The following is a 27,840-nucleotide window of genomic DNA, read 5'->3' as shown; positions in this document are numbered from 1 at the left end:
GTGTGTGTGTATCAGCCATGTTCATTTCTTGTGATGTGGACATTGAGGAACTTGAAGTTTTCGACCCGCTCCACTACAGCCTCAACGATGTGCTCGGCCCTCTGTTTCCTGTAATCCAAGATCAGCTCCTTTGTCTTGCTGACGTTGAGGGAGAGGTTGTTGTCCTGGCACCACACTGCCAGGTCTCTGACCTCTTCCCTATAGGCTGCCTCATCGTCGTCTGTGATCAGTCCTACCATCGTCGTGTTGTCAGCAAACTTGATGATGGTGTTGGAGTCTTGCGCTGCCACGCAGTCGTAGGTGAACAGGGAGATTAAGCAAACACCCCTGAGGGGCCCCCGTGTTGATGGTCAGTGTGACGGATGTGTTGTTGTCTACCCTTACCACCTGGGGGTGGCCCGTCCAGGATCCAGTTGCGGAGGGAGGTGTTCAGTCTCAAGGTTCCAAGTTTGGTGATGAGCTTGGAGGGGACTATAGTGTTGAATGCTGAGCTGTAGTCAATGAACAGCATTCTTGCATAGGTATTCCTTTTGTCCAGGTGGGAAAGGGCAGTGTGGAGTGCAATAGAGATTGCATCATCTGTGGGGCTGTTGGAGCGGTATGCTTATTGGAGTGGGTCCAGTGTGTCTGGGATGATGGGGTTGATGTGAGCCATGACCAGCCTTCAAAGCATTTCATGGCTATAGATGTGAGGGCTATGGGGGGATAGTCATTTAGGCAGGTTAACTTGGCGTTCTTGGGCACAAGGACTATGGTGGTCTGCTTGAAACAAGTTGGTATTACAGACCGGGTCAGGGAGAAGATGTCACTGAAGACACTTGCCAGCTAGTCAGCACATGCTTTGAGTTGTTCTCTGATGACAACCGTGGCGCAGCGGTCTACCACACTGCATCTCACTACAAACCCTGGTTCGATTCCAGCCTGTATCACAACCGGCCGTGATTGGGAGTCCCATAGTGCGGCGCACAATTGGTCCAGCATCGTCTGGGTTAGGCCGGGGTAGGCCATCATTGTAAATAAAAATTTGTTCTTAACTGACTTGCCTAGTTATATAAACAAAATTCAACATACTGCCTTCTGGTGCTATAGAAATGGACTGTGTGTGTGTGTTTACATGGAAATGCTTATTCAATGTTGTTTTTCCAGGACCTTACATGTTCTAAAGGAGCTGTCATGTTGCAGAAAAGCGCCCGGGGCTGTGCCATTGATTATATTTTAAAGTGGACATTGTAAGCGTTTTAAATAATACTCCTCTATCATCTTGAAGCACTATGTTTTGACAGGTAGCTTGTGCTAAAACAGGGATGCAGTGTTGCAGTTGAGGTGGTGAAGGACTCTATCCCAGCCCCCCAGCATGCTAATGGTCCTCTGGGCAGGCAGCCTGGCATAGTCAGTGTGAGATGATGCTGGAGCTGCTGAGGTAAGACCAGATGGTCATCAATACGCTCTGCCACCTGGGAATAGGCAAGGACCATCGTCCCCTAATCCTGGTCGCACATCAGCCTGGAAGAAATGTATTATCCTAACGCAAAGAGCAACAGACAGTTACAGTACAGCCCACTAGGTATGAAATCATCATGAGGGGTTTTCACCCCAGTCTCTGTAGCTGGGAAGATGAAGCTGTAGTACATGGGGCCGTTCACTGCATGGACATTAGTGCCTGTCTTTTGTTGAGAGTGAGTTGTAATAATATTAACCTGGATGTGCAGTTAGATGAAACTGACTGTGATGACTACACAGAAAGTGGAGAATGCCTGTCCCGGTCTGGTCTTAACAGTGTTGTATTGAATTGTTGAAGCAAAACAAGGCAATAACTGTGGCACACTTTAGAGAGAGTTCGATATGTAGTGGATGCACACACACACATACTATTTTGCTATCCTTGTGGGGACCAAACAATTGATTCCCATTCAAAATCCCATTTCCTAACCCCAAACTTAATCCGTAACCCTAACTCTAACCCTAATTGTAACCCCCAACCCTAAACCTAACCCCTAAGCTTAAAATAGCCGTTTCCCTTGTGGAGACTGGCAAAGGAGTTGGGCCACAGCTCAGCTCCAACGGGGTAAAGCTCATTAACTATTAATAGACAAGTCAGATATCCAGTCCCCAGGACAAATTGTTCCTTGTTCTTCTGTGACACTGCCCCAGGTCTGGGTTCTTCTCTGTGGTGGTGGCTTGCTGTATACACCGCACATTTTTACTCAGGGACTCAATGGACTCATGGCATGCTTTCTCTCTCTGCCTAGGAGAATCATGTGTTGGTCCTGTATTTCATCTCTGTTTGTAATCAAGTGTGGGATATGAATGTTGTTATGCATCCCAATTGCACCTGAATTGTGAGTGTATAGATGTGCTTTGCATGGTGGTGTCAACCTCCAGCCCAGATGCTTTTTGAACAGTGTGTTGATTGTGAGTGACTAACACAGAAATGAGTCCTGCTGAGCCCGAGTTGATGAGGCAATTTGTTGTGCCAACGCCTGTTGGGCATTCTGAGAGTAATGTTTCATTACAGCTCCATTCTCTGTGGCTCCACTGTGCAGAAAGAACACCCTGCCTAAAGTTAGTGTTCCAACACAACACATACAGTAGCCCACTCTATGTACTTTCTAAAATACAGCTATTTTCAATGGGAATGTTCTTTTGCTTGGTGGATGTACTCTTTAGGCTGATTTAAAGAAGTACTTCAGACATTTAAAAAAAAAAAACGTTTACTGTTGAAAAGCAATATCCCAAGTAGAAATACAGTAAAGTACATATGCTAAAGGGTACAAAAATATGTTTTCATCAAAAATAGTGTTTTTTAGATATAACTGCAAACTTCAAGGAGGGGGGGGGGGGTCATTGGTGGGAAGTCATGCTATGTCATGATTTACCTAGACCATCTTTTGAGATGTGCCTTTTGTTAAGTAAATTAGGTGTTAAATTAGGTGAAAAGGAGACTGGAGTGACACTTTCAGCCTGTGTCCTTAGAGTGAGAAGATATAAACATAATGTGTACTTCAACTGATATATTAGTCTCAGTCAAGTAATGCTGCTGATATGTTAGCCATCTGTTATGTTTTACCAGCCCTCTGAGACGTAAAACTCATTACTGTTCAGTACACATGATGAAACATGTTTACAACATATTACACAGCAGATTCAATTTGGACTAAATAGCTGTAATCATACTGTCTATTGTCTCTTGGGTGCAACAGAAGTCGCACAGCACATGTCAGATATATACTGGTTCTCTCTCTCTCTCTCTCTCTCTCTCTCTCTCTCTCTCACCCCCCTCTCTCTCTCTCTATCTCTCTCTCTCTCTCTCTCTCTCTCTCACCCCCCCTCTCTCTCTCTCTCTCTCTCTCTCTCTCTCTCTCGCTCGCTCTCTCTCTCACCCCCTCTCTCTCTTTCTCTCTCTCTCTCTCACCCCCTCTCTCTCTCTCTCTCTCTCACCCCCTCTCTCTCTCTCTCTCTCGCTCGCTCGCTCTCTCTCTCACCCCCTCTCTCTTTCTCTCTCACCCCCCTCTCTCTCCCTCTCTCTCTCACCCCCTCTCTCTCTCTCTCGCTCTCTCTCTCACCCCCCTCTCTCTCTCACCCCCCCTCTCTCTCACCCCCCTCTCTCTCTCTGCCTTCCCTCATCTCTACCCCTCTGTCCAACTCTCTCTCTCTCTCTCTCGCTCTCTCTCTCTCTCTCTCTCTCTCTCACCCCCCCTCTCGCTCTGCCTTCCCTCATCTCTACCCCTCTGTCCAACTCTCTCTCTCTCATTGTCTATTCCTTCACTCTCATTCTCTTACACTCTATTCCTCTGCTTATTGCACATGAATAATTGAAGCTCATTTCAAACGTTCCATTTTTAGAGAAATATCGTGTCGATTGGGACGTCATTCCTCTCCTTTCTTTTATTCATGTGCATCACATTTATTCTCATCAGTTGGTATTTTTATCCCTTGATGTGACACATAAATGTAGAGAGTTTGGGAGGAAAATAATGACTGGATATATTTACATTTTTGGAATATATTTTAGTTTGTTGTGTCCTCAAAAGTAGAATTTTTAATTAAATTGAACTGAGCTATGCAATCAATCAGGGAATCAAATCAAATTTATTTATATAGCCCTTCGTACATCAGCTGATATCTCAAAGTGCTGTACAGAAACCCAGCCTAAAACCCCAAACAGCAAACAATGCAGGTGTAAAAGCACGGTGGCTAGGAAAAACTCCCTAGAAAGGCCAAAACCTAGGAAGAAACCTAGAGAGGAACCAGGCTATGTGGGGTGGCCAGTCCTCTTCTGGCTGTGCCGGGTAGAGATTATAACAGAACATGACCAAGATGTTCAAATGTTCATAAATGACCAGCATGGTCGAATAATAGGGAATGACAGACCGGAAAGTATACATCTCTCATACAGCAGCTAGTGCCAAACATACTGTATTACCCCTCACTCAGCAACAGCTCCTACCCACTGATGAACAGGAGACTGTATAGAGAGCGGCCCTCACCTCACCTTACCTTACCCCTCATCACAAGTCCATTATCTCACCACAGGAAGGACTTGGCACAGTTTGGGATTGTTGATTTTGTACCTTTAGCTGTGAGAGACACAGGCGCAGGTCTGAGGATAGAAGTGTGCCTGCCTGTCTGCCTGCCTGCCACCGACCATGACTCACTCGCCAATCACCGTCAAGTGCCTCTGGGAGACTGGAGGATAGTGGAGGATATCTGAATACTCCAAAAGACTCTCCCCATCATAGGTGTCCACTGGCTCCTCTTCACGGTTCCTGTATGCAGTTTAGATAACACGGTCCAAATGGACACATTGGTTATCAACTCTACTGCTGGGTATGAGGCCTCCTGCTACTTTATCAAGCATGAATGGTTTTACAAGCGTGTCCACTGGTGCCAAGGCAGGCCTATCAGAAGTGCTGGTATGGTGTCACTCATACGGTTGTACTAAAGCTTGTGTATCGAGGCCAGGCTGGGTCTCTAAACTCTCTGCATATTTCACTTTTGATACTGTTAAATTATAAAGGCCAAACTACACAAACTGTAGTTAACTCAAACTGTTACATAACATTAACGCTCCCTTTCTTTAGTAAGTAATGGACTTTCTGAAAGTTATTTTACCCATCCAAATTATAATAATGCAGATAGCCAAAAACAAATCCTGGAGGTCTTGTATTCGATCAGCCACAGTATGTGGGCATACTGTGTTAAAAGGATTATTCACCACTCAATAGTGAAAACGCTGTGATGGAAATTAAGGGCTTTGCTCCAGCTAGCTAGGGGAAATCCTCTCAGTGTGGATTCTGTCTCTTCTCTCGCTGTCTGTACTGGTACTCCCACTCAACTGCAGTCAAAAGGAGCACATTAAATAGAGACACAGGCACACGAGATGTTTATCGTGCTCATTAGGGCAGATTCATGGGGTTCCATATGTGTACATACGGTGATGCAGGGCTCCCCGCAGGCAGGGCACTGCTGTGAGCTTGGCAGGGGGAAGGTTGGCAGGAGGGTGTAGGGAGGGATCAGGCGCCACGCTGCCCCACTTCTGCATGCTCCACAACCCCCCTGCGTCGCACCTCACCCATTGCAGGCGCAAAATACAGCTAGGAACTCCATAGTAGCGTAAACGGAACATGTTTTACATATCAGCACACAGTAGATTACTCCAGAAACTGGGTGTGCAGATCACTGATGACAACCCACCTCATAGGGTTAGAGTTGAAGATGATTTTTAGCCGCCATATATCAATCAGTTGAAATGCAATCAGGTGGGCTCTGAAATCTTTTATGACGCTGATCGACAATGATTCCCCTGTCCTTTTGTGTGTGTGACGTGTAAACAGAATAGCTGCTCTCGACATCTCTCTGCCTGCCTAGAGGTGAAAGGACCGAATCCTCCCTGGTCTGACATTGTGACATGTCTGACAGGCAGGCGTGTGACTGGCAGGCCTCTCACTGTGGCGCTGCGGTGCTGCTGACACAGTGAATTAAGAGCTGGACTACAGAGTTGGACCATCCATTAGATCATCAGTCTGTGGCCATTTATTCGTTCTATCAGAGAAGTAGAGCAACGTGAGGCTCAGTGGACCTGCCACAGTCAAACTAAACACTTATTCTATTGTATTCTACCAGTCAGTGTTTGGTTCTTCTAGCAATCTCTCGGCATTCGGTTCCAGCTTCAAATGAAGCACCGACTTCGATAGAGACACATTCAAACCTCTGGAGGTGTTTCTAAAGAAATGCTCCTCTTCTTCCACCATCCCACATTTTGCTCTCACTCGTCTGCTTTGTGAGGGGAGTGTTTTTGTTAAATGCTCCAGTAGATTTTCACACTGTATACTGTTTCTGTGTTGGGCTTGCAGCCACTGATGCGTGGTTCTGTGGACTACACATTCTGTCTCCTCAGAGAAAAGCCACAGGGAAGAGGGGCTTGAGGAGGAATATGAGTTCACAGATAAGCAACACAGGAGAATATAGTGACACATTCAATGTTGGGTCAATCATGACAGTGGATGGCTGCTTTTTACAGCTGACAGATAGACAGTGTAGTGTTAGCCTGAAAAAAATAATAATAATATTGATGTGTTTCACTATTATCACCAAATAAAGTCGGGGAGAGACAGTGTTGCTCATGTAAAACTCTTTCAGCAATTTAACGTATCACCATCTGCTCTCCTTTTCTGTCTGTTTGGATGACAATCTGAGGCATACAGATGAGTTTTCCTCAAAATAGCATTTGAATCATCTCCATGTAACACAAGTCATCAGGTCTGTAAGGTAATGATGGACTGTGGTGTTCCTGGAGTGTTGGAGGGGCTTGTTAATTGCCTGTCTGATGAGGGTGAAGCAGGGATGAGTCACCCGCCCTTAATGTTAATCATCACAGCCAACTGATCTTCCTGGAGAGCCCTCAGAGGGCCAGACTATTGGCCTGGATTCAGAACATGGACCTGCATCAAAATAGCTTTTCAGGATTCACTGACAGCTCACCCAATTGGAACCATTCTGGTTTTTCTTCTTGTGTTTCTTGTTGTCAGAAAGCCACAGCTCAATGGCGGAATAGGCAATAAACTAAAGAGACAGGAACAAATACAACCTGGCTTGAATGTTCTCAATCATGTATTATTTTTAAGGTATTGTCCCAAAAACACAATATCACCATACCTAATCCATATGGCTAAGCCAAGTTATAAGTTCAGAGAGGATTGACTACAGTTTTGTAACAACCAGTAGAATATAGAAAATACAGTACATAACATAACCAGAATATACAGGTAACTGCCAAAATAAAGGAAACACTTGAGTAAATGAGGGATACAAAGTATATTAAAAGCAGGTTCTTCCACACAAGTGTGGTTCTTATTAAAACATCCCATCATGCTTAGGGTCATGTATAAAAATGCCCAGTTGCTCATTATTTTGTCTACCATGGCTAGAAGAAGAGATCTCAGTGACTTTGAAAGAGGGGTCTCAAAGGAGCATAGGGGGTTTAAAGTGTGTGTGTGTGTGTCACCAGATGTCAACACAATTGAACACTTATGGGAGATTCGGTAGTGGCACCTGAGACAGCATTGTCCACCAACATCAACAAAACACCAAATTCGGTAATTTATCGTGGAAGAATGGTGTCATACACCCATTTGTAGAATCTATGCCAAGATGAATTGAAGCTGGCAGCTGGTGGTGGCCCAACGCCCTATTATTAAGAGACTTTATGTTGGTGTTTCCTTTATTTTAGCAGTTACCTGTACATAACCAGTTTGAATGTTTTAATATCAAGTCTGAGATTCATGTTGGCAGACAGATTTTCAAGTAAAGAAAGTTATACTACCTAACATTTTGTGTCAGATACCACAATAATTTCTCTATCTTTCACTCTCTCTCACTTTCTCTCTCTCAACTAAGTGCAGAATCTATCAGAGGTGAAATAACATTCAGTAAACCTACAATGGTTCAAAAAACTGCTTACCTTTACCTGGTACAGTGCTCATTTTTGAAGATGCTGAATTTGAAGATGCTCATTTTTGAAGGCCCTAAACTTGAGCCTGAGTTAATTTAAAGTGGAGATTAGTCTTCATAAGGGCAGAGGGAAGACGGAAAGAGAGCCCTGAAGCTTTTAAGCTCACAATAATCATGGTAATCGATACGGCCCAGAGAAGAGTTAAGGCTATGCTGCAGTCAGATTGAAACATGAGAATAAGCAAATATGGTTATTCCCACGGTCTGACGCGGTACCAGAAATTGAGTTACCGACAAATGCGCATTTGTAAATATATGTGCATTTTTCATTGAGCAACGTTTTGGATTTTAACCATTTTTTGTATGCTACTAATCGCCTGAAGGACTAATTGTCTCTGCCATGCTGTCACATACAGTGCATATTCACTGGGAGAATGGAGGAGAGAGCCTCTCCAGAACAGAGCAGCGCTGTAGGCTTTACTTGAAAGCCTGATAGATGTTGACTTCACAGCCCAAGCAGAGTTGCACTGTGTTAGAAGAACTGTGGAAACTAGGCCATGGAATCCCATTACAGACACACTGACCATGCTCTGACTGCCTGGGACTATGGTTACAGATGGTGGTTAGAGAAGAATATGATTTAGCCAAGGTACTATGGTGCAAAATCTTATCTGGGACACATCAGAATCAGATTTAGAATCAGAATCACCTTTATTCACCAAGTACATTTACACATACTCAGAATTGTACTTGGTAATATGGTGCTGCTAGTGATAGAAAAGATTTAATGTTAGAGACAGAATACAGACAACAGAGTTTCAATACATTATATTCAATTAGATAGAGTGAGCATAGAGCTATACGCGAATGTGCAGATATACAAATGTACAGTGGGTATACGGTTGATATACAGTGGATGTACAAATGTACAGTATGAGTATGAATATACTGTACATTTTGTGATAAGCCCAATGTGTTCTGTTTGCTGAATACCACTGGCCAGACTACAGTTTGATCTGGAGCTACTGCAACTTAACATGCAGCTTCTACAAAAGGCACTGTATTCTGTGCCAAGACGACAGTACAACTGTTTTTCCAATTAAATGTCTGCAACACTCATGAACTTGTGCACAGCAGGATCCATCTAAACGTGCTTTGCATAAAATAGGTATGCATAACATTAGGTGATTTTTGATATCTACATTTCAGCTCACTCTGGTTTAGGTAAAAACTGGCCAACATTACTCAATATCACATTTAAGGGATGGGTTATCTCTACTATGAAACTTGACCCCCAGAAATGACGGGCCTCATTTCCACGGTCTGACAGGAACATCAGCAAACACTACTGCTCTGGGGAGACTTTGACATTTCACATTTCCGAGTCACATATTTGCCTTTTTCTCTCTTTCATGTCCTTAATTCCTGGTGCATTAACAGCTTACCCGTGTTTTGGAGAGAAATATTCCAATTCCTTTCCTGAAATATGTCCTTCAGCAGGGGCCTTTGTAGAGGGAAATTACAAGATAATTGGGATGTTCAAAGTCCCGAGGCAGGTATTGCCAAGCCGTTCGCCTGCAAACTAACTCACTGAATTACAAGCAGCTGTCACGCTCAGATAGGACCAGCAGAGAGAGAAACACAGAAATGACATTTCACATCATTTTGAAATATAGTGGCAGGATATTAGATTACAAAGCATGGCTCATGTCTCAGTGGGTAGAGTCTTCAATAATGCAGGGGGTGTACTGGTCCAGTAGCAAATTACACCTCCACTGACATTATACTTTCTTATTTTTGTTCTCCACTGAAGTAAAATAATAAAAGATGAATAAGCAACTATACATTTGAGCATTTGGTTACTGCTGTGCTGCAGTCAACCACTCCACAAATGTCTTGTTAACAAACTATAGTTTTGGCAAGTCAGTTAGGACATCTACTTTGTGTATGACACAAGTCATTTTTCCAACAATTGTTTACAGACAAATTATTTCACTTATAATTCACTGTATCACAATTCCAGTGGGTCAGAAGTTTACATACACTAAGTTGACTGTGCCTTTAAACAGCTTGGAAAATGCCAGAAAATGGTGTCATGGCTTTAGAAGCTTCTGACAGGCTAATTGACATCATTCGAGTCAATTGGAGGTGTACCTGTGGATGTATTTCAAGGCCTACCTTCAAACTCAGTGCCTCTTTGCTTGACATCATGGGAAAATCAAAAGAAATCAGCCAAGACCTCAAAAAAAAATTGTAGACCTCCACAAGTCTGGTTCATCCTTGGGAGCAATTTCCAAATGCCTGAAGGTGCAACGTTCATCTGTACAAACAATAGTACGCAAGTATAAACACCATGGGACCAGGCAGCCGTCATACCGCTCAGGAAGGAGACGCATTCTGTCTCCTAGAGCTGAACGTACTTTGGTGCGAACAGTGCAAATCAATCCCAGAACAACAGCAAAGGACCTTGTGAAGATGCTGGAGGAAACATATACAAAAGTATCTATATCCACAGTAAAACGAGTCCTATATCGACATAACCTGAAAGGCCGCTCAACAAGGAAGAAGCCACTGCTCAAAAACCTCCATAAAAAAGCCAGACTATGGTTTGCAACTGCTCATTGGGACAAACATCGTACTTTTTGGAGAAATATCCTCTCGTCTGATGAAACAAAAATAGAAGTTTGGCCATATTGACCATCGTTATGTTTGGAGGAAAAAGGGGGAGGCTTGCAAGCCGAAGAACACCATCCCAACCCCCCCACGGGGGTGGCAGCATCATGTTGTGGGGGTGCTTTGCTGCAGGAGGGACTGGTGCACTTCGCAAAATAGATGGCATCATGAGGCAGGAAAATTATGTGGATATATTGAACCAACATCTCAAGACATCAGTCAGGAAGTTAAAGCTTGGTTGCAAATGGGTCTTCCAAATGGACAATGACCCCAAGCATATTTCCAAAGTTGTGGCAAAATGGCTTAAGGACAACAAAGTCAAGGTATTGGAGTGGCCATCACAAAGCCCTGATCTCAATCTCATAGAACATTTGTGGGCAGAACTGAAAAAGCATGTGTGAGCAAGGAGGCCTACACACCTGACTCAGTTACACCAGCTCTGTCAGGAGGAATGGGCCAAAATTCATTAACTTATTGTGGGAAGCTTGCAGAAGGCTACCCGAACGTTTTACCCAAGTTAAACATTTTAAAAGACACTGCATCGAAACAGTAATTGAGTGTATGTAAACTTCTGACCCACTGGGAATGTGATGAAAGAAATATAAGCTGAGATACATCATTCTCTATACTGTTATTCTGACATTTCACATTCTTAAAATAAAGTGGTGATCCTAACTGACCTAAAACAGGGAATTTTACGAGTATTAAATGTCAGGAATTGTAAAAAAAAAAAAAAAACGTTTAAATGTATTTGGCTAAGCTGTATGTAAACTTCTGACTTCTACTGTATTATAACTATAATAAATCTTCCAAACAACATTGCTGATTTATTCCATCATTAGACCATCCCCCGATCACACAGACAGGCTACAGGGCTGTGTTACGTGCTGCATGTAACGGATCCTATTATAAAACACTTGTTTTCACTCTCTGATTCAATCAAAGAGCCTCCCTGGCATCAAATACCTCCAGGCTTATTTGTGGTTATTAAAAGGCCATTAGAGAATAATAATGGGGACAAGTGGCCCTGCAGGGAGATGAGGACACGGTGACAAAGGCCAGTGCCACTGACACCTTCCCCTCTGTCTGTCAGGAGAACGAGGAGCCAGCCATGCCCTGGGCCCCGGGGAGGGGACAGACACAACCTCATCTGAGGTGAGCAATGCTAGTGACTCTAGTGCCCTGTGGCTCTACGTGATGAGGCTCCCCTTTCCTTGTCACATGTGTTGATGCCTAGCCTGTTCAATGCGGTTTGGTTATCAACCATACGAGTGTGCAGGAACAGGAACACGTTTATCAAAGTGGGTAGAATGTCACCTCCCAAGGAAATATGAGGTTGTAAAACATTGTTCTGACCTCATTATTGAATCCAGTGTTAGTGGGTTTTCTGAAAATAGTAGGTTGCTCCTTTCTCTCCCATATACTGTAAAGCACATTCTGCACATTGGTACATTGGTCCTGATGTTCTCATGTTGCTCTCAGACAGCAGAGTGGGTTAGTAATAGTATCTATATGTCACTGAGGAAGCCAGTGGAAGCTTCCCCAAGTGATGCACTGGTACGTCTCTTTGGCTCTCACAGAACAGGCATTTTCAATTTGTTTCCCTGTTGTCAGCGCAGCATCCTCTCCTCTTCAGAGCTTGTGAATGTTCTAGCAACACTCTGGAGGGCCAAACATAGGATTCAGGTAACAGGCACAGTGCTGCATAGAGGAGGACTGTCACACTCTGGGGGAAGGGAACGGGACCCCATAAAATCGAACAAGGCAGCAGCCACGACAGATAATGCATGTGTGTTTCAAAGGTCAAGGCCCTTAACCTCACTGATTGCCTGTTCCTGAAGATGGAAGATGGCATCATTTTGGGATGTGGCAAGTGTGTATTTTTCTATGACAGGGACTGCAATGATGCAGTGTTGTCAGATTGTGCATGGTTCTTTCTCATGAGAGTTGTTTGGTATGAATTAAGAACAGATGCCTTCATTGGTGACACAAGGAGAATAAAAGAGAAAACCCTTTTAAATCAAGACCTTGGTAAAATGATTAGGATTCTATGGAGCATTTGGCAAACACACACACACACACACACACACACACACACACACACACACACACACACACACACAGGCTAAATCAGCATATGTTGCTGGCTGGATGTGTGGTGTGTGTGTGTGTGTGTGTGTGTGTGTGTGTGTGTGTGTGTGTGTGTGTGTGTGTGTGTGTGTGTGTGTGTGTGTGTGTGTGTGTGTGTGTGTGTGTGTCTGTGTGCGTGTGTGTGTGCGCGTGTGTGTGTGTGATCTAACTTTCCTGTCTTTTTGGGTTCCAAAAAGATCACAAGGACAGTAAAACAAGGGGGGAGTGGGGACATTTCACTGGTACCCAAAAGGAAAAAGGCTATTTTAGGCTTAGGGGTTAGGTTTAGGGCTAGGGTTACAATTAGGGTTAATTTAGAATTAGGGTTAGGGGTTAGGTTTAGGGCTAGGGTTAGGGTTAGGTTAAGGGTTAGGCTTAGAGTTAGAGTTAGGAAAAATAGGAATTTGAATGTGAATAAAACAATGTGGTCCCCACTTGGATAGTAAAACCAACTCGTGTGTGTGTGTTTTTATGGATTTTTATGGATCAGATGTCCAGAGAAGTAATCTCATTGTCCCTGAGCAGGAAACAAACTTAGTTCCATTTAAATACCCGTTGCTGTTATTTTAACCCTTTTGATACCAATCACCTGTTAGCACCCAATGAGCGTCAGGAATACATTGACAATACATCTTGATGCAAAATTATCATTATAACACTGATTACAACAAACATAAGAAAGGATTGTTAGGAGGAAATCAGGCTGCCCCTGTTTTGTGTGTTAGTAGTAATGACATGCTAACTAGAGGAAAGGCACAGCCAGGTTTGTCTCTGCTGTGAAGATATCTTCTGTACAGATGTAACTGATCAGTAGTCGTTTCAGTAATAAGGAGAGCGAGATCAAATTTGTGGAGTTCCATCTGTTCCAGCAAACCAAATCCTTCAAGGAGTCTGTCTAATAACTCCAAAAATATTATTCTCCGTCCTTTGTTTGGCATGGCACCCTGCCTGTCCTCCCTGTCAAGACTGCCTCACCACTGTAGCCCACGGGACTCGCTTGTCCTGTCCTCCCTGTCAAGACTGCCTCACCACTGTAGCCCACGGGACTCGCTTGTCCTGTCCTGTCCTCCCTGTCAAGACTGCCTCACCACTGTAGCCCATGGGACTCGCTTGTCCTGTCCTGTCCTCCCTGTCAAGACTGCCTCACCACTGTAGCCCACGGGACTCGCTTGTCCTGTCCTGTCCTCCCTGTCAAGACTGCCTCACCACTGTAGCCCACGGGACTCGCTTGTCCTGTCCTGTCCTCCCTGTCAAGACTGCCTCGCCACTGTAGCCCACGGGACTCGCTTGTCCTGTCCTGTCCTCCCTGTCAAGACTGCCTCGCCACTGTAGCCCACGGGACTCGCTTGTCCTGTCCTGTCCTCCCTGTCAAGACTGCCTCGCCACTGTAGCCCACGGGACTCGCTTGTCCTGTCCTGTCCTCCCTGTCAAGACTGCCTCGCCACTGTAGCCCACGGGACTCGCTTGTCCTGTCCTGTCCTCCCTGTCAAGACTGCCTCACCACTGTAGCCCACGGGACTCACTTGTCCTGTCCTGTCCTCCCTGTCAAGACTGCCTCACCACTGTAGCCCACGGGACTCGCTTGTCCTGTCCTGTCCTCCCTGTCAAGACTGCCTCACCACTGTAGCCCACGGGACTCGCTTGTCCTGTCCTGTCCTCCCTGTCAAGACTGCCTCACCACTGTAGCCCACGGGACTCGATGGTCCTGTCCTGTCCTCCCTCCTGCACATAAGGTGGAGTGGATTCTGTAATGAAGGAACAGAATTCCTCCTTCTCTCACATAAGGAACAAGCCTGTGGGCTCATGTAGATGTGGAGGTGAGTCAGATCAAGGCCTAAACAAACATCCCACTAACCTACCAATTTTTTATGTCACCATAACAACACAAATGCAGATTGTAGGAGACCCTGATGCACTTTCATGTCAGCGTTGCAAAGTCAAGAATGAATTGAACATCCTGGTTTTTTTTGCTTTACAAAAATAAAAACGTACATGCATGTTGTATTTTTTTAATTTCTGCTAGAAATTATAAATCAGACTTGGATTGGATATAAAGATGTTGAGCTACCACACAATGAAAATAACAACGGCCTATAACCAATAACCAAATCTGACTCAGCTGCTGTGAGTACTTTGTCTAGTAGCAGCATTCACCTTTAACCTCTCAGCCACCCCAGATGGTTGTTGCTATTTATGTTGAACACGTCACGTCAAAGCGTACTCATCCGAACAACCACGGCCTTGCATCACCCCTCCTCTCCCAGACAGTGCTAATGATGACAGAGAGTGGGCTTCAGTGACTGCAGCAGCTAAATGGTTATCAGTACAGAGGGGCTGTGATCATCTGATGCCCACACAGAGAATCTATCTGTGTGCATCTTCCTTTTCCTTCTCAAAATAGAACAGTTCTATCCGGGGTTCTCACTCAAGACAGCCACCCTGTTGTCAAACACTCTGTTGTTTTATAGCACTTTCTCACATTTCAGTAGCTTGGCTTTACCTAACTAACTCTGTGTTGTTGTTTTTGTCACACTGCTTTGCTTCATCTTGGCCAGGTCGCAGTTGTAAATGAGAATTTGTTCTCAACTGGCCCACCTGGTTAAATAAAGGTGAAATAAAAAATAAATAAAAAATGAATACCTCTGAAACAGAGGGAAAGAGTGCAGATGGATGCAACTTAGAAGTGAGATGCTCAGATGAAGGACACATGGGGCGGCAGAGTAGCCTAGTGGTTAGAGCGTTGGACTAGTAACCGGAAGGATGCAAGTTCAAACCCCCGAGTTGACAAGGTACAAATCTGTCGTTCTGCCCCTGAACAGGCAGTTAACTCACTGTTCCTAGGCCGTCATTGAAAATAAGAATTTGTTCTTAACTGACTTGCCTAGTTAAATAAAGGTAAAAACGTGGTGAAATGTGAATAAACAATGACTTCCTTGCAGTCATTTACAAATCTCTCTGACTATCACCATGTTGCAAGTGGAATAACTTTTTAAAGTGCCTACCAGGCAAATCTGACACACCCAGCAGGGCAACTCTTCCTCCTAGTGCAATATATTGCTGTTGATCTTTCAGACAGTTGTAGGGCTGCCACCAATCTCACTTCTAACTCATCTTTTGTATTTGATTGCGCAACATGCAAAAAGGGTTCACTATAGCGTTTCTTACCCAATTACCAAGCAGGGCTAAAGTCAGGGGACCTTATTAGACCACAGACCCTCTGGAGTCCTACTGGTGCTCAGGATGTAGATGGTGTGAGATTTGTTTGTTTGACCTAAGTGCCTCGAAGACTAGCTGTTGTTTTCAATAGATGTTGGACCCCAGTTTTGGTGAATGAGATCCAAAGAAATGGCTGTGTTGGTCTTGATATAGGGTGTTATGGGCTACTTGTTTCTATCCTGAAATTGCTAATGCTTTTCAAGGACATTCGTCATTGCAGATAATTGAAATTAGTCACTATCTATGGGCCACTTAGATTTAAAAGTGCACCATTCATTCTGACTGAGGGATTCAAATGTGTTTCTGTGTTGTCTGCACTCATGTCCTTAGCAACCCATTGAGTCTGTAACAACAGATAATTGCATGGGAGGATCTTTTTCTGTCCTCCTTGTCTCACATTGAGAGAGGAATAACCTGGCGAGTCACTCAGGGAAGAGGACGGTCAAGGGCTTCTCTATATCTGGTCCATATGTTGTTGACAGAATTCATTCAGGCTCCAATATTTCCTATTTCCTGCTTCATCCTCTGCTTTCTACTGGCATTTATATTGTTTCTCTGTTTTTCAAAGGGACTACTGACTAGATTATCCCTCTCTACAGGCCTGATGGGAATTTGTAAACGGTGTATATCTGGCTCTCTTCCCATGCAGTGTATTCTTGTATATTTCTTGTGTTTTTATTTTCTTATTTTTTAACTCTGCATTATTGGGAAACAGCTCATAATTAAGCATTTCACACTTGTTGTATTCGGCGCATGTGACAAATAACATTTTATTTTATTTGAGTTCATCAAACTCTTAATTGTTCTGTTCCCCTTCTCTCTATGCACGTTGCCATGGAAACTAGAGTCCATGTAGACCCTCCCCTTATTTCCCATTCTTCCACTACACTCCTATATTAGTCTCTTTAACAAGAGAGCTCCAATTGTCCCAAGCAAGGAGCCCCATCTTTCCCAAACAGGGAGCTCTAACTGGCCCAAGCAGGGAGCTCCAACTCACCCATGCAGGGAGCTCTAACTGTCCCATGCAGGGAGCTCTAACTGGCCCATGCAGGGAGTTCTAACTGGCCCAAGCAGGGAGCTCCAACTGGCCCATGCAGGGAGCTCTAACTGGCCCATACAGGGAGCTCCAACTGGCCCGCGCAGGGAGCTCCAACTGGCCCACGCAGGGAGCTCCAACTGGCCCATGCAGGGAGCTCCAACTGGACAATCAATGAGCTCCAACTGGCCCATGCAGGGAGCTCTAACTGGCCCATGCAGGGAGCTCTAACTTGCCCAAGCAGGGAGCTCCAACTGGCCCATGCAGGGAGCTCTAACTGGCCCATGCAGGGAGCTCTAAGTGGCCCATACAGGGAGCTCCAACTGGCCCGTGCAGGGAGCTCCAACTGGCCTAATCAGGGAGTTCCAACTGGCCTAAGCAGGGAGCTCCAACTGGCCCAAGCAGGGAGCTCCAACTGGACAAGCATTGAGCTCCAACTTGTCAAGCAGGGAGCTCCAACTGGACAAGCAGGGAGCTCCAACTGACCTAAGCAGGGAGTTCCAACTGGACAAGCAGGGAGCTCCAACTGACCCACGCAGGGAGCTCCAATTGATCTAAGCAGGGAGTTCCAACTGGACAAGCAGGGAGCTCCAACTTGACAAGCAGGGAGTTCCAACTGGACAAGCAGGGAGCTCCAACTGACCTAAGCAGGGAGTTCCAACTGGACAAGCAGGGAGCTCCAACTGACCTAAGCAGGGAGTTCCAACTGGACAAGCAGGGAGCTCCAACTGACCTAAGCAGGGAGTTCCAACTGGACAAGCAGGGAGCTCCAACTGGCCTAAGCAGGCAACTCCCATTCCCATTAACACTTTGACCATGTTGGTCCTGGTTCTGAATCACAAACACATTCACACTGGGGCTTTTCCTATGGATTTTAGGGACAGTGGGACAGCAGGCTGAACAGCCAATCAAGCTGCAGCTAATTAGGTCTTATTCAGAATGCTGCACCTCTGGGCAGTTTACCAGGGTGGGCTCAGGATGTTGTTTACCAGGGTGGGCTCAGAATGTTGTTTACCAGGGTGGGCTCAGAATGTTGTTTACCAGGGTAGGCTCAGAATGTTGTTTACCAGGGTGGGCTCAGAATGTTGTTTACCAGGGTGGGCTCAGAATGTTGTTTACCAGGGTGGGCTCAGGATGTTGTTTACCAGGGTGGGCTCAGAATGTTGTTTACCAGGGTGGGCTCAGAATGTTGTTTACCAGGGTGGGCTCAGAATGTTGTTTACCAGGGTGGGTTCAGAATGTTGTTTACCAGGGTGGGCTCAGGATGTTGTTTACCAGGGTGGGCTCAGGATGTTGTTTACCAAGGTGGGCTCAGAATGTTGTTTACCAGGGTGGGCTCAGAATGTTGTTTACCAGGGTGGGCTCAGAATGTTGTTTACCAGGGTGGGCTCAGAATGTTGTTTACCAGGGTGGGCTCAGGATGTTGTTTGCCAGGCTGGGCTCAGGATGTTGTTTACCAAGGTGGGCTCAGAATGTTGTTTACCAGGGTGGGCTTAGAATGTTGTTTACCAGGGTGGGCTCAGAATGTTGTTTACCAGGGTGGGCTCAGAATGTTGTTTACCAGGGTGGGCTCAGAATGTTGTTTACCAGGGTGGCCTCAGAATGTTGTTTACCAGGGTGGGCTCAGGATGTTGTTTACCAGGGTGGGATCAGGATGTTGTTTACCAGGGTGGCCTCAGAATGTTGTTTACCAGGGTGGCCTCAGAATGTTGTTTACCAGGGTGGGCTCAGAATGTTGTTTACCAGGGTGGGCTCAGAGTGTTGTTTACCAGGGTGGGCTCAGAATGTTGTTTACCAGGGTGGGCTCAGAATGTTGAATGTCCACTGAGGTTTTTAGAAGAAAGGTTCAAGGGGTCACAGTCCTAGCTGTGGAAACACGGCTGAGGATTATTTTACGGAAGCCCCCTGTGCTTCTCCCCCTCAAAGGAGTTCTCCAATGTTACAGTGAAGGATCATTTCCTCCTGCTTTGTGTGCCAACCTACAGTTAAACAACCACAACCCAGACTCTCATCAGAACAATTCAACAAGGACCTTGGTAGAATATGGATTTTCACCTTCAGGAAGCTTAAATCCCAACCAGGATTTGAGTGATTATGCTTCGTTTTCTCCACGCTGAAAGATAAATTGTTAGTGTGTTTGCAGTACAATAAAGGCTCTCCAGTGATCAGGAGGATTTAATGAGCTATGTTGGTGGAGGAAAAGGGCTTCAGTGAGGTGTAGAATTATCTCCTTGGTAACAGGAACATACTGTCATTAAACACTGAAAAGTACACATAAGAGAAATGTATCCTGTTGAGATGTTCATAGGACTATTTCAAATACACATTCATTAATCAAATCAAATAAAACGTTATTTGTTAACAACAGGTGTAGATTTTACCGTGAAATGCTTACTTACAAGCCCTTAACCAACAGTGCAGTTCAAGAAGAGTTAAGAAAATATTTACCAAGTAGAGTAAAATACAAAGTAATAATAAAAAATAACACAATAAGAATAAGAAGAACGAGGCTATATACAGGGGGCACCGGTACCGAATCAGTGTGCGGGGGCACCGGTACCGAATCAGTGTGCGGGGGTACCGGTTAGTTGATGTCATTTGTACATGTAGGTAGGGATGAAGTGACTATGCATAGATAATAAACAGAGAGTAAGGGATGGGTGGCGATTTTATTAATTGTTCAGCAATCTTATGGCTTGGGGGCAAAAGCTGTTGAGGAGCCTTTTGGTCCTAGACTTGACGCTCCAGTACCGCTTGCAGTGCGGTAGCAGAGAAAACAGTCCATAACTTGGGTGACTGGAGTCTCTGACATTTTTATGGGCTTTCCTCTGACTCTGCCTATTGTATAGGTCCTGGATGGCAGGGAGCTTGGCCCCAGTGATGTACTTGGCCGTTCGACCTACCCTTTGTAGCGCCTTTGTATGCCAAGCAGTTGCCATACCAGGCAGTGATGCAACCGGTCAGGATGCTCCCGATGGTGCAGCTGTAGAACCTTTTGAGGATCTGGGGACCCATGCCAAATCTTTTCAGTCTCCTGAGGGGAAAAAGGTTTTGTCGTGCCCTCTTCACGTCTGTCTTGGTATGTTTGGACCATGATAGTTCATTAGTGATGTGGACACCAAGGAACTTGAAACTCTCAACCCGCTCCACTACAGATCCCCATCAATGTTAATAGGGGGCCTGATTGGCCAGCCTTTTCCTGTAGTCCACAATCAGCCCTTTTGTCTTGCTCACATTGAGGGAGAGGTTGTTGTCCTGGCACCACACTGCCAGTTCTCTAACCTCTTTCCTATAGGCCGTCTCATCGTTGTCGGTGATCAGGCCTACCACTGTTGTGTTGTCAGCAAACTTAATGATGGTGTTGGAGTCGTGTTTGCCCACACAGTCGTGGGTGAACAGAGAATACAGGAGGGGACTAAGTACACACCCCTGAGGGGCCCCAGTGTTAAGGTTCAGCATGGCAGACATGTTGTTGCCTACTCTTACCACCTGGGGGCCGCCCGTCAGGAGTCCAGGATCCAGTTGCAGAGGGAGATGTCCTTAGCTTAGTGATGAGCTTTGTAGGCACTATGGTGTTGGAAACTGAGCTGTAGTCAATGAACAGCATTCTCACATAGGTGTTCCTTTTGTCCAGGTGAGAAAGGGCAGTGTGGAGTGCGATTGAGATTGCGTCATCTGTGGATATGTTGGGGCGGTATGCGAATTGGGTCTAGGCTGTCCGGGAGGATGCTGTTGATGTGAGCCATGACCAGCCTTTCAAAGCACTTCATGGCAACCAACGTGAGTGCCACGGGGCGGTAATCATTTAGGCAGGTTACCTTCCTTGGGCACAGGGACTATGGTGGTGTGCTTGATACATGTAGGCATTACAGACTCAGTCAAAGAGAGGTTGAAAATGTCAGTGAAGACATGCTTTGAGTACACATCCTGGTAATCCATCTGGCCCAGAGGCTTTGTGAATGTTGACCTGTTTAAAGGTTTTGTTCACATCGGCTAATGAAAGCATTTCTGTTTTCAACCCATTATACATCGTTGATATATCAGCTGTATGTAGGTATTTGGCCTTTCCAGTCATTGCTGGTGCTGCTGTAGCTGTCACAGTGTCTGTCCTTGGTGGAACGAATCCAGGAGAGGCTCCCGAACACCCGGCACCCCCCCATCATGACCAGGCCTGCAGCAGCCCCCCTCTGGTCCATAGAGGGTACAAGGAGACCCTCTCCACCAAAGCAGCTGTCATTCACACCTGCATCCCCAGAGAAGAGCAGCTATAGCCAAGCTAGACATCAGCTTGCTATTCACACAGTGTGATGCCTGGCTGGTCCTAGGAATAAGGGGGGTGGTGGAGGGTTGGTTTATTTAAGAATGCTCACAGCCAAAAGTCAGTTGGATTTCTTGCCTAAAAGTCACATGCTCTATATACAGTTCATTGTGATGGCTTAGACTGTTGGAAAGCACAAACAAATCCAGCATATGAAGACATCCAGAGCAAGTCAGAAGAATGTATTGGGACCGGTGAACTCTCACTGCACTGAGTTTACACTTATCTGATACTCACTTTATGTTTCATATTGTTGGGCTCTGTTCATATGTTAATTGGGCAGTAAAAGAATCTCATTCAGCAGAAAGTAAGTTAGAAAACAGTCTTGAAAAGTTATCAGATTGGCCATTATGACTTTCACAGCCATAAAGGTCGTTGAACAATGACCAATGTGTCTGTGGTGATGACGGCTGTTGAATCATTAATGCTCTATTACACCCTTCTACATTTTTTATCAAGGTCTCATTTTGGGAGACTTTCTGCTTTTATTAGCTTATTATTAGCTTGTCTGGCACCATTTATGGATATAAGGTAGTTAGTATTAGTCACAGTTGGAGTATGGTCTTGTCCTGACCGGTATTTCAAAACATCCTGGTAAATGGACAGGTATTTAATCTCATCTCCATTGATAGACACAGTTGAAGTCGGAAGTTTACATACACTTAGGTTGGAGTCATTAAAACATGTTTTTAAACCACTATAGTTTTGGCAAGTCGGTTAGGACATCTACTTTGTGCATGACACAAGTAATTTTTCCAACAATTGTTAACAGACAGATTATTTCACTTATAATTCACTGTATCACAATTCCAGTGGTTTGCAACTGTACATGGGGACAAAGATCGTACTTTTGGAGAAATGTCCTCTGGTCTGGTCAAAAATAGAACTGTTGGGCTATATTGACCATCGTTATGTTTGGGGGAAAAGGGGGAGGCTTGCAAGCCGAAGAACACCATCCCAATCGTGAACAATGGGGGTGGCAACATCATGTTGTGGGGGTGCTTTGCTGCAGAAGGAACTGGTGCACTTCACAAAATAGATGGCATCATGAGGGGGGGAAATAATGTGGAAATATTGAAGAAACATCTCAAGATATCAGTCAGGAAGTTAGAGCTTGGTCGCAAATGGGTCTTCCAAATGAACAATGACCCCAAGCATACTGGGAATGTGATAAAATAAATAAAAGCTTAAATAAATCATTCTCTCAACTATTATTCTGACATTTCACACTCTTAAAATATTGTGGTGATCTTAACTAACCTAAGACAGAAACATTTTACAAGGATTAAATATCAGGTATTTGGCTAAACTGTATGTAAACGTCCGACTTCAATTGTAGCTCCCAGTCATTGTTTCAACTGAAACCACTGTTTGAGGTAGAAACTACAGTTGGGAATCTAAGCCACACAGCATATACAGTACCATAAGTCCTGATAGTGTTTCTGTGTTGATAATAAGTTGAGCAGTCCACTGTAATGGCCTGCTAGGGAGCGTCACAGGGTGGCTGGCTGAGTAGCCACTGCCCTGACAGCAGCATGGGCCCTCAGTAACCTCACAGATAAGAGGAACGGATGACAATGGGCCCCAGCAAACACACACACACAGGCACACATACACATATCTCTTCCCCGATTGCCGTTAATAGAGCTCAGTGTGGCAGGGCAAAGTACTGTTATCGGCAGCTAGCAGGAATGTTCCGCTCTCGAAAGCCCTTCACACCAAGTTGCAAATACCATTAGCTTCCACAGTGAAAAGATACTGCTGGTTTCTGTACCCCTGCTAAGTACTTCGTGCCCACTGTCATCCTATAGGGAGATAATTCGTTATTTTCAAACCTGTTATGGAGTCCAAGGTCCATTATTTAACAAGAACAAAATAACCAAATCCTTTTACTGTTGTCTCTCTCGGGGTGTGTGGAGTGGCATTGTATTGCAGCGAATGGAGATAGTTTCATAACTTATTCCCATTGTTTTGTCTCAAGGTTTGTACTCAGACACAGGGAGACAGTAAATCTGGTTGGACTGATAGTGCCGTTCTAAAAGATAAGAATGTAACTGTACTGTAAAATCCTTGTTTCTTCTCTCTGAAAATACAGTTGATGTGGTGTAGTATCTTAGTGCTCTCTCTCTCTCTCTCTCTCTCTCTCTCTCTCTCTCTCTCTCTCTCTCTATCTTTCTCTCTTTCTCTCTCTCTTTCTCTCTCTCTTTCTCTCTCTCATTCTCCAACTGCACAGTCTGTGTAAAGAGGCATTGTCTTGCCTCACTATTCCTTCTCTTCTCCACATTATCGGACTATTATTAAATCCATACGCATCTAAAATGTGTTGCTCAGGTATTTTAGATTCATGACTTGAGTGTCTGAGTCATCTATTTAATATTTAGCCAGTTTGCAAGGAGATAATTGCCTTCGATTGTGAGGCTTGCAGAAGAGTAAATATAGCAACTTATACTGTTTTCGTAACACTCCTTCTAGCCAGAGATGGACCTAGTGTCTTCTCAACACTACTTCTAGCCAGAGACGGACCTAGTGTCTTCTCAACACTACTTCTAGCCAGAGACGGACCTAGTGTCTTCTCAACACTACTTCTAGCCAGAGACGGACCTAGTGTCTTCTCAACACTACTTCTAGCCAGAGACGGACCTAGTGTCTTCTCAACACTACTTCTAGCCAGAGACGGACCTAGTGTCTTCTCAACACTACTTCTAGCCAGAGACGGACCTAGTGTCTTCTCAACACTACTTCTAGCCAGAGACGGACCTAGTGTCTTCTCAACACTACTTCTAGCCAGAGACGGACCTAGTGTCTTCTCAACACTACTTCTAGCCAGAGACGGACCTAGTGTCTTCTCAACACTACCTCTAGCCAGAGACGGACCTATTGTCTTCTCAACACTCCTTCTAGCCAGAGACGGACCTAGTGTCTTCTCAACACTACTTCTAGCCAGAGACGGACCTAGTGTCTTCTCAACACTCCTTCTAGCCAGAGACGGACCTAGTGTCTTCTCAACACTCCTTCTAGCCAGAGACGGACCTAGTGTCTTCTCAACACTCCTTCTAGCCAGAGACGGACCTAGTGTCTTCTTAACACTACTTCTAGCCAGAGACGGACCTAGTGTCTTCTCAAAACTACTTCTAGCCAGAGACAGACCTGCTAATGCATCTACTGAATTATGATTGTTGCTCTCATCAGGCCATCAGACCAGAGACACAATGGTTGTAGGGGCTGGTTGTTGAAATAGTGACCAATGTTTATACTTGTTGCGAAACCAACCATTCTTATTTATACTGTCCTTGGCCTGTTAGTTGGGATTGGCCAGAATACTGCACATCTCTATGGTTGTCGTTGTCAGGGCAGAGATACACAGTACTGAGGCATGCCATGCAACTGCAACCTGCTGCATCACTTAGGAGAGGAGGCAGTTGGCCCTTGGTGCGCTCGCTAAGAGCTGAATTTCTGAGGCTAAGGAGGCTGCTGGAACATGCAAATGTGTCTGTTTGAATGATGGATGAGAGGAGAGGGAGAGAAGGGGGTCAGGAACATGCTGGAATGGCAGTGGCACACAACAGAGAATTGCGTGACTTTATCACTGTCCCCTATAGGGCTCTATACAAATGGCTGATAAAGAGCGTTTTCTGATTGTTGCTGAATATTGATGGTAATAGAACGAGTCGATCCATGCCATCTCCCATTTAACAGTGCAGATAAATACAGATGACCTTTCTGAGATGGTGAAGCTAAAGGAGCAGCCAAATCAAATCAGCTTTGCACACAATCAGGCCTTTGAATTCATCCAAGCATAATCGTCTTTGTTACAGTCAGTCAGTATGTGGGTGTGTGTGTGTGTCTGAGTCTTGAGCTGTGAGCACGGTGCGGCCGTGCCTAATTTTAGGCTGCTGTTGTGTGATGTGGCGGGGTGCTTGCTGCCTGCAAGGCGTTTGAGGTGTGATGTTTATCTTGACCTCTGGGGAATCGCTCTGACAGCCATCTTCAATGGGCCTAGTCTCCCCATTGGTGGGCCTTGTTACCGTGGGAATTGTGGGGCTGGATAAACAGACCCTAGATTTCCACATTAAAATTGGATTGTTATATGAAAATGAACCATTTTAATGGAGAGACTGTGGATGGTTTGGTTTGTGTTCTAACCCTGATCACTTTTGTTGTGTCTCCTCTCCCCATTAGATTGAAGATGTCATTATGCGGCTACAGGATGAGAAGGCAGGAGGGGTGGCCATCCGAACTGTCAAGAGCTTCCTGTCCAAGATCCCCAGTGTGGTATCAGGTGACCAGCTGTGTGTGTGTGTGTGTGTGTGTGTGTGTGTGTGTGTGTGTGTGTGTGTGTGTGTGTGTGTGTGTGTGTGTGTGTGTGTGTGTGTGTGTGTTGTCTCATACAATAAGAGAAACCAGAGAGAGCAGACAGAGAGTCAGAATCATTAAAGCAAATATGACCTTTCAGGCTCATTTGACTTGCTGCCTCTGCAGAGGGGGACAGATGAGGCCGTCTGGCACTGACATTGTAGAGAGTGGCTGGTTGTGTGTTTTATGACATGGTTTTAGGGGGCAGTGTGAGTGAGTAAGACTGTTCTGGCTGGTGTGTGTATGTGTGTGTGTGAGTCAACAGAGTCAACAGTAGCCATGGGGCTGGGGAATAGGAGAGGGGGGGAGGTCCCAGTAACGTAGCTCTGAGTGTGACTCACCCCCTCACGTCTCTTTAGGCCTGCTGGGCTCACGCTTCACTCTCCCAATCTCACTCCTCCTCACATTATGCCAAATATGTTGCTGTCCAGGAGAGAAAAGATGGTTACCTGGTTTCAAATCAAATCAAATTGTATTTGTCACATGCCGAATGCTTACTTACAAGCCCTTAACCAATAATGCATTTCAAGAAATAGAGTTAAGAAAATATTTAGTAAACACAATAAAAAACAGAGGTAATTTGTACATGTTGGTATGGGTAAAGTGACTATGCATAGATAATAAACAGCGAGTAGCAGCAGTGAAAGACAAGGGGGGCTTTTGATTAATTGTTCAGCAGTCTTTTTGCTTGGGGGTGAAGCTGTTAAAGAGCCTTTTGGACCTAGACTTGGCGCTCGGGTACCGCTTGCCGTGCAGTAGCAGGGGGGCCGACGGAGGGGGGGTTGTGCTTGGCCATGCAGTCGTGGGTGAACAGGGAGTACAGGAGGGGACTAAGCATGCACCCCTGAGGGGCCCCGGTGTTGAGGATCAGCGTGGCAGATGTGTTGTTGCCTACCCTTACCACCTGGGGGAGACCCGTCAGGAAGTACAGGATCTAGTTGCAGAGGGAGGTGTTTAGTCACAGAGTCCTTAGCTTAGTGATGAGCTTTGTGGTGCAGTATGGTGTTGAACGCTGAGCTGTAGTCAATGAATAGCATTCTCACATAGGTGTTCCTTTTGTCCAGGTGGGAAAGGGCAGTGTGGTTTCCTGCCTATTGTTAGACCAAGATCACATTGTTCCATATGGATTGTTCATGCAAACACATACTCAGCTGTGCCACATTCAGCCTCAACCAAGGGCATTGTAGCTGTGCTGTAAGCTAAAAGTAATAGATAGTTGAGGGGAGACCTGTTAACTATTGCAGCTGTTGTATAGAGGCTTTCTGTGTGTGTACAATGCCATTTCATTGTCCCTATCAACCGTTCTTCTGCTTTGAATACCAGGAGCAGACATTGTGCAGTGGCTGATGAAAAACCTCTCCATTGAGGACTCAGGTATGTCTGCTATGTACATAGCCAGCGTGACTGGGATTGACCCCTGACGTCAGTCTCTACTCAAGCCATTTTTCTCTACTCAGCGTTAGTCTTCTTTCCTGTAGCTGAAGCCATTCATTTAGGGAGCCTGATCGCTGCCCTTGGCTACCTCTTCCCCATCTCCGACCACGTCCTCACTCTCAAAGATGATGGGACCCTGTACCGCTTCCAGGTAAGCTACCATGGCAACTTCAGGCACCAGTAGACGTACCTCCTTACACTCTTAGAAAAAAAGGGTTAAAAAAGGCTTCTTCGGCTGTCCCCCATAGAGAAACGTTTTCTTTCTTATTTTCTACATGGAACCTAAAGGATTCTTCAAGGGGTTTTATGTGGGGACAGCTGAATAACCCCTTTAGGTTCTAGATAGCACCTTTTGTTCTAAGAGTGTAGTGGTCCCAAACTGGATTTACTGTCCACACCACCATCCATAACATAAGTTATGACCATAAATGATCCTGTGCAGTGTCTAGAACAGTAGCCTCAATACCTTGTGGCGGGTCACTTTACGCTCTAAAGCAGAGAAAACCAGGGGAGAGTGTTCTAGCAGAGCAGCTGAATTGAGAGATTCCTATAGTCTGATCCTCAGTAACAGGTCACGTGTTGTAATTGGTCTGGACACCACTACCCTTGTTCTCTCCCTTAACCCGTGGGTAAATCACTACAGATCACTATATTATAAATATCAATAACAATGTTGATTTTATAGCTGTTATCAATTGGAGAGGCACAATGTACAGTGTTGCATATCTAC

The 27,840-nt window shown here is 45.1% G+C and overlaps 1 protein-coding gene across 5 annotated transcripts in view; it reads left to right on the top strand.

Annotated features, from left to right (window-relative positions):
* The window catches only part of LOC115146242 (regulator of G-protein signaling 6-like), a 57,792-nt gene that overhangs the window by 13,632 nt on the left and 16,320 nt on the right, over positions 1-27,840 (top strand). For 3 of the 5 annotated variants that reach the window (XM_029688207.2, XM_029688208.2, XM_029688204.2), the window contains exons 3-5: positions 25,503-25,602; positions 27,000-27,050; positions 27,134-27,261. In XM_029688207.2, coding sequence (XP_029544067.1) covers positions 25,503-25,602; positions 27,000-27,050; positions 27,134-27,261 — 279 coding nt within the window. The remainder of the gene's footprint in view (positions 1-25,502; positions 25,603-26,999; positions 27,051-27,133; positions 27,262-27,840) is intronic. The other 2 variants (XM_029688206.2, XM_029688209.2) reach the window with 1 other exon arrangement.

This window comes from Oncorhynchus nerka, linkage group LG18 (genome assembly GCF_034236695.1).
Source record: "Oncorhynchus nerka isolate Pitt River linkage group LG18, Oner_Uvic_2.0, whole genome shotgun sequence".
Classification (NCBI taxonomy): Eukaryota; Metazoa; Chordata; class Actinopteri; order Salmoniformes; family Salmonidae; genus Oncorhynchus; species Oncorhynchus nerka.
Note: the sequence above shows the minus strand (reverse complement) of the source record. Positions and strands in the feature narration are given on the sequence as shown.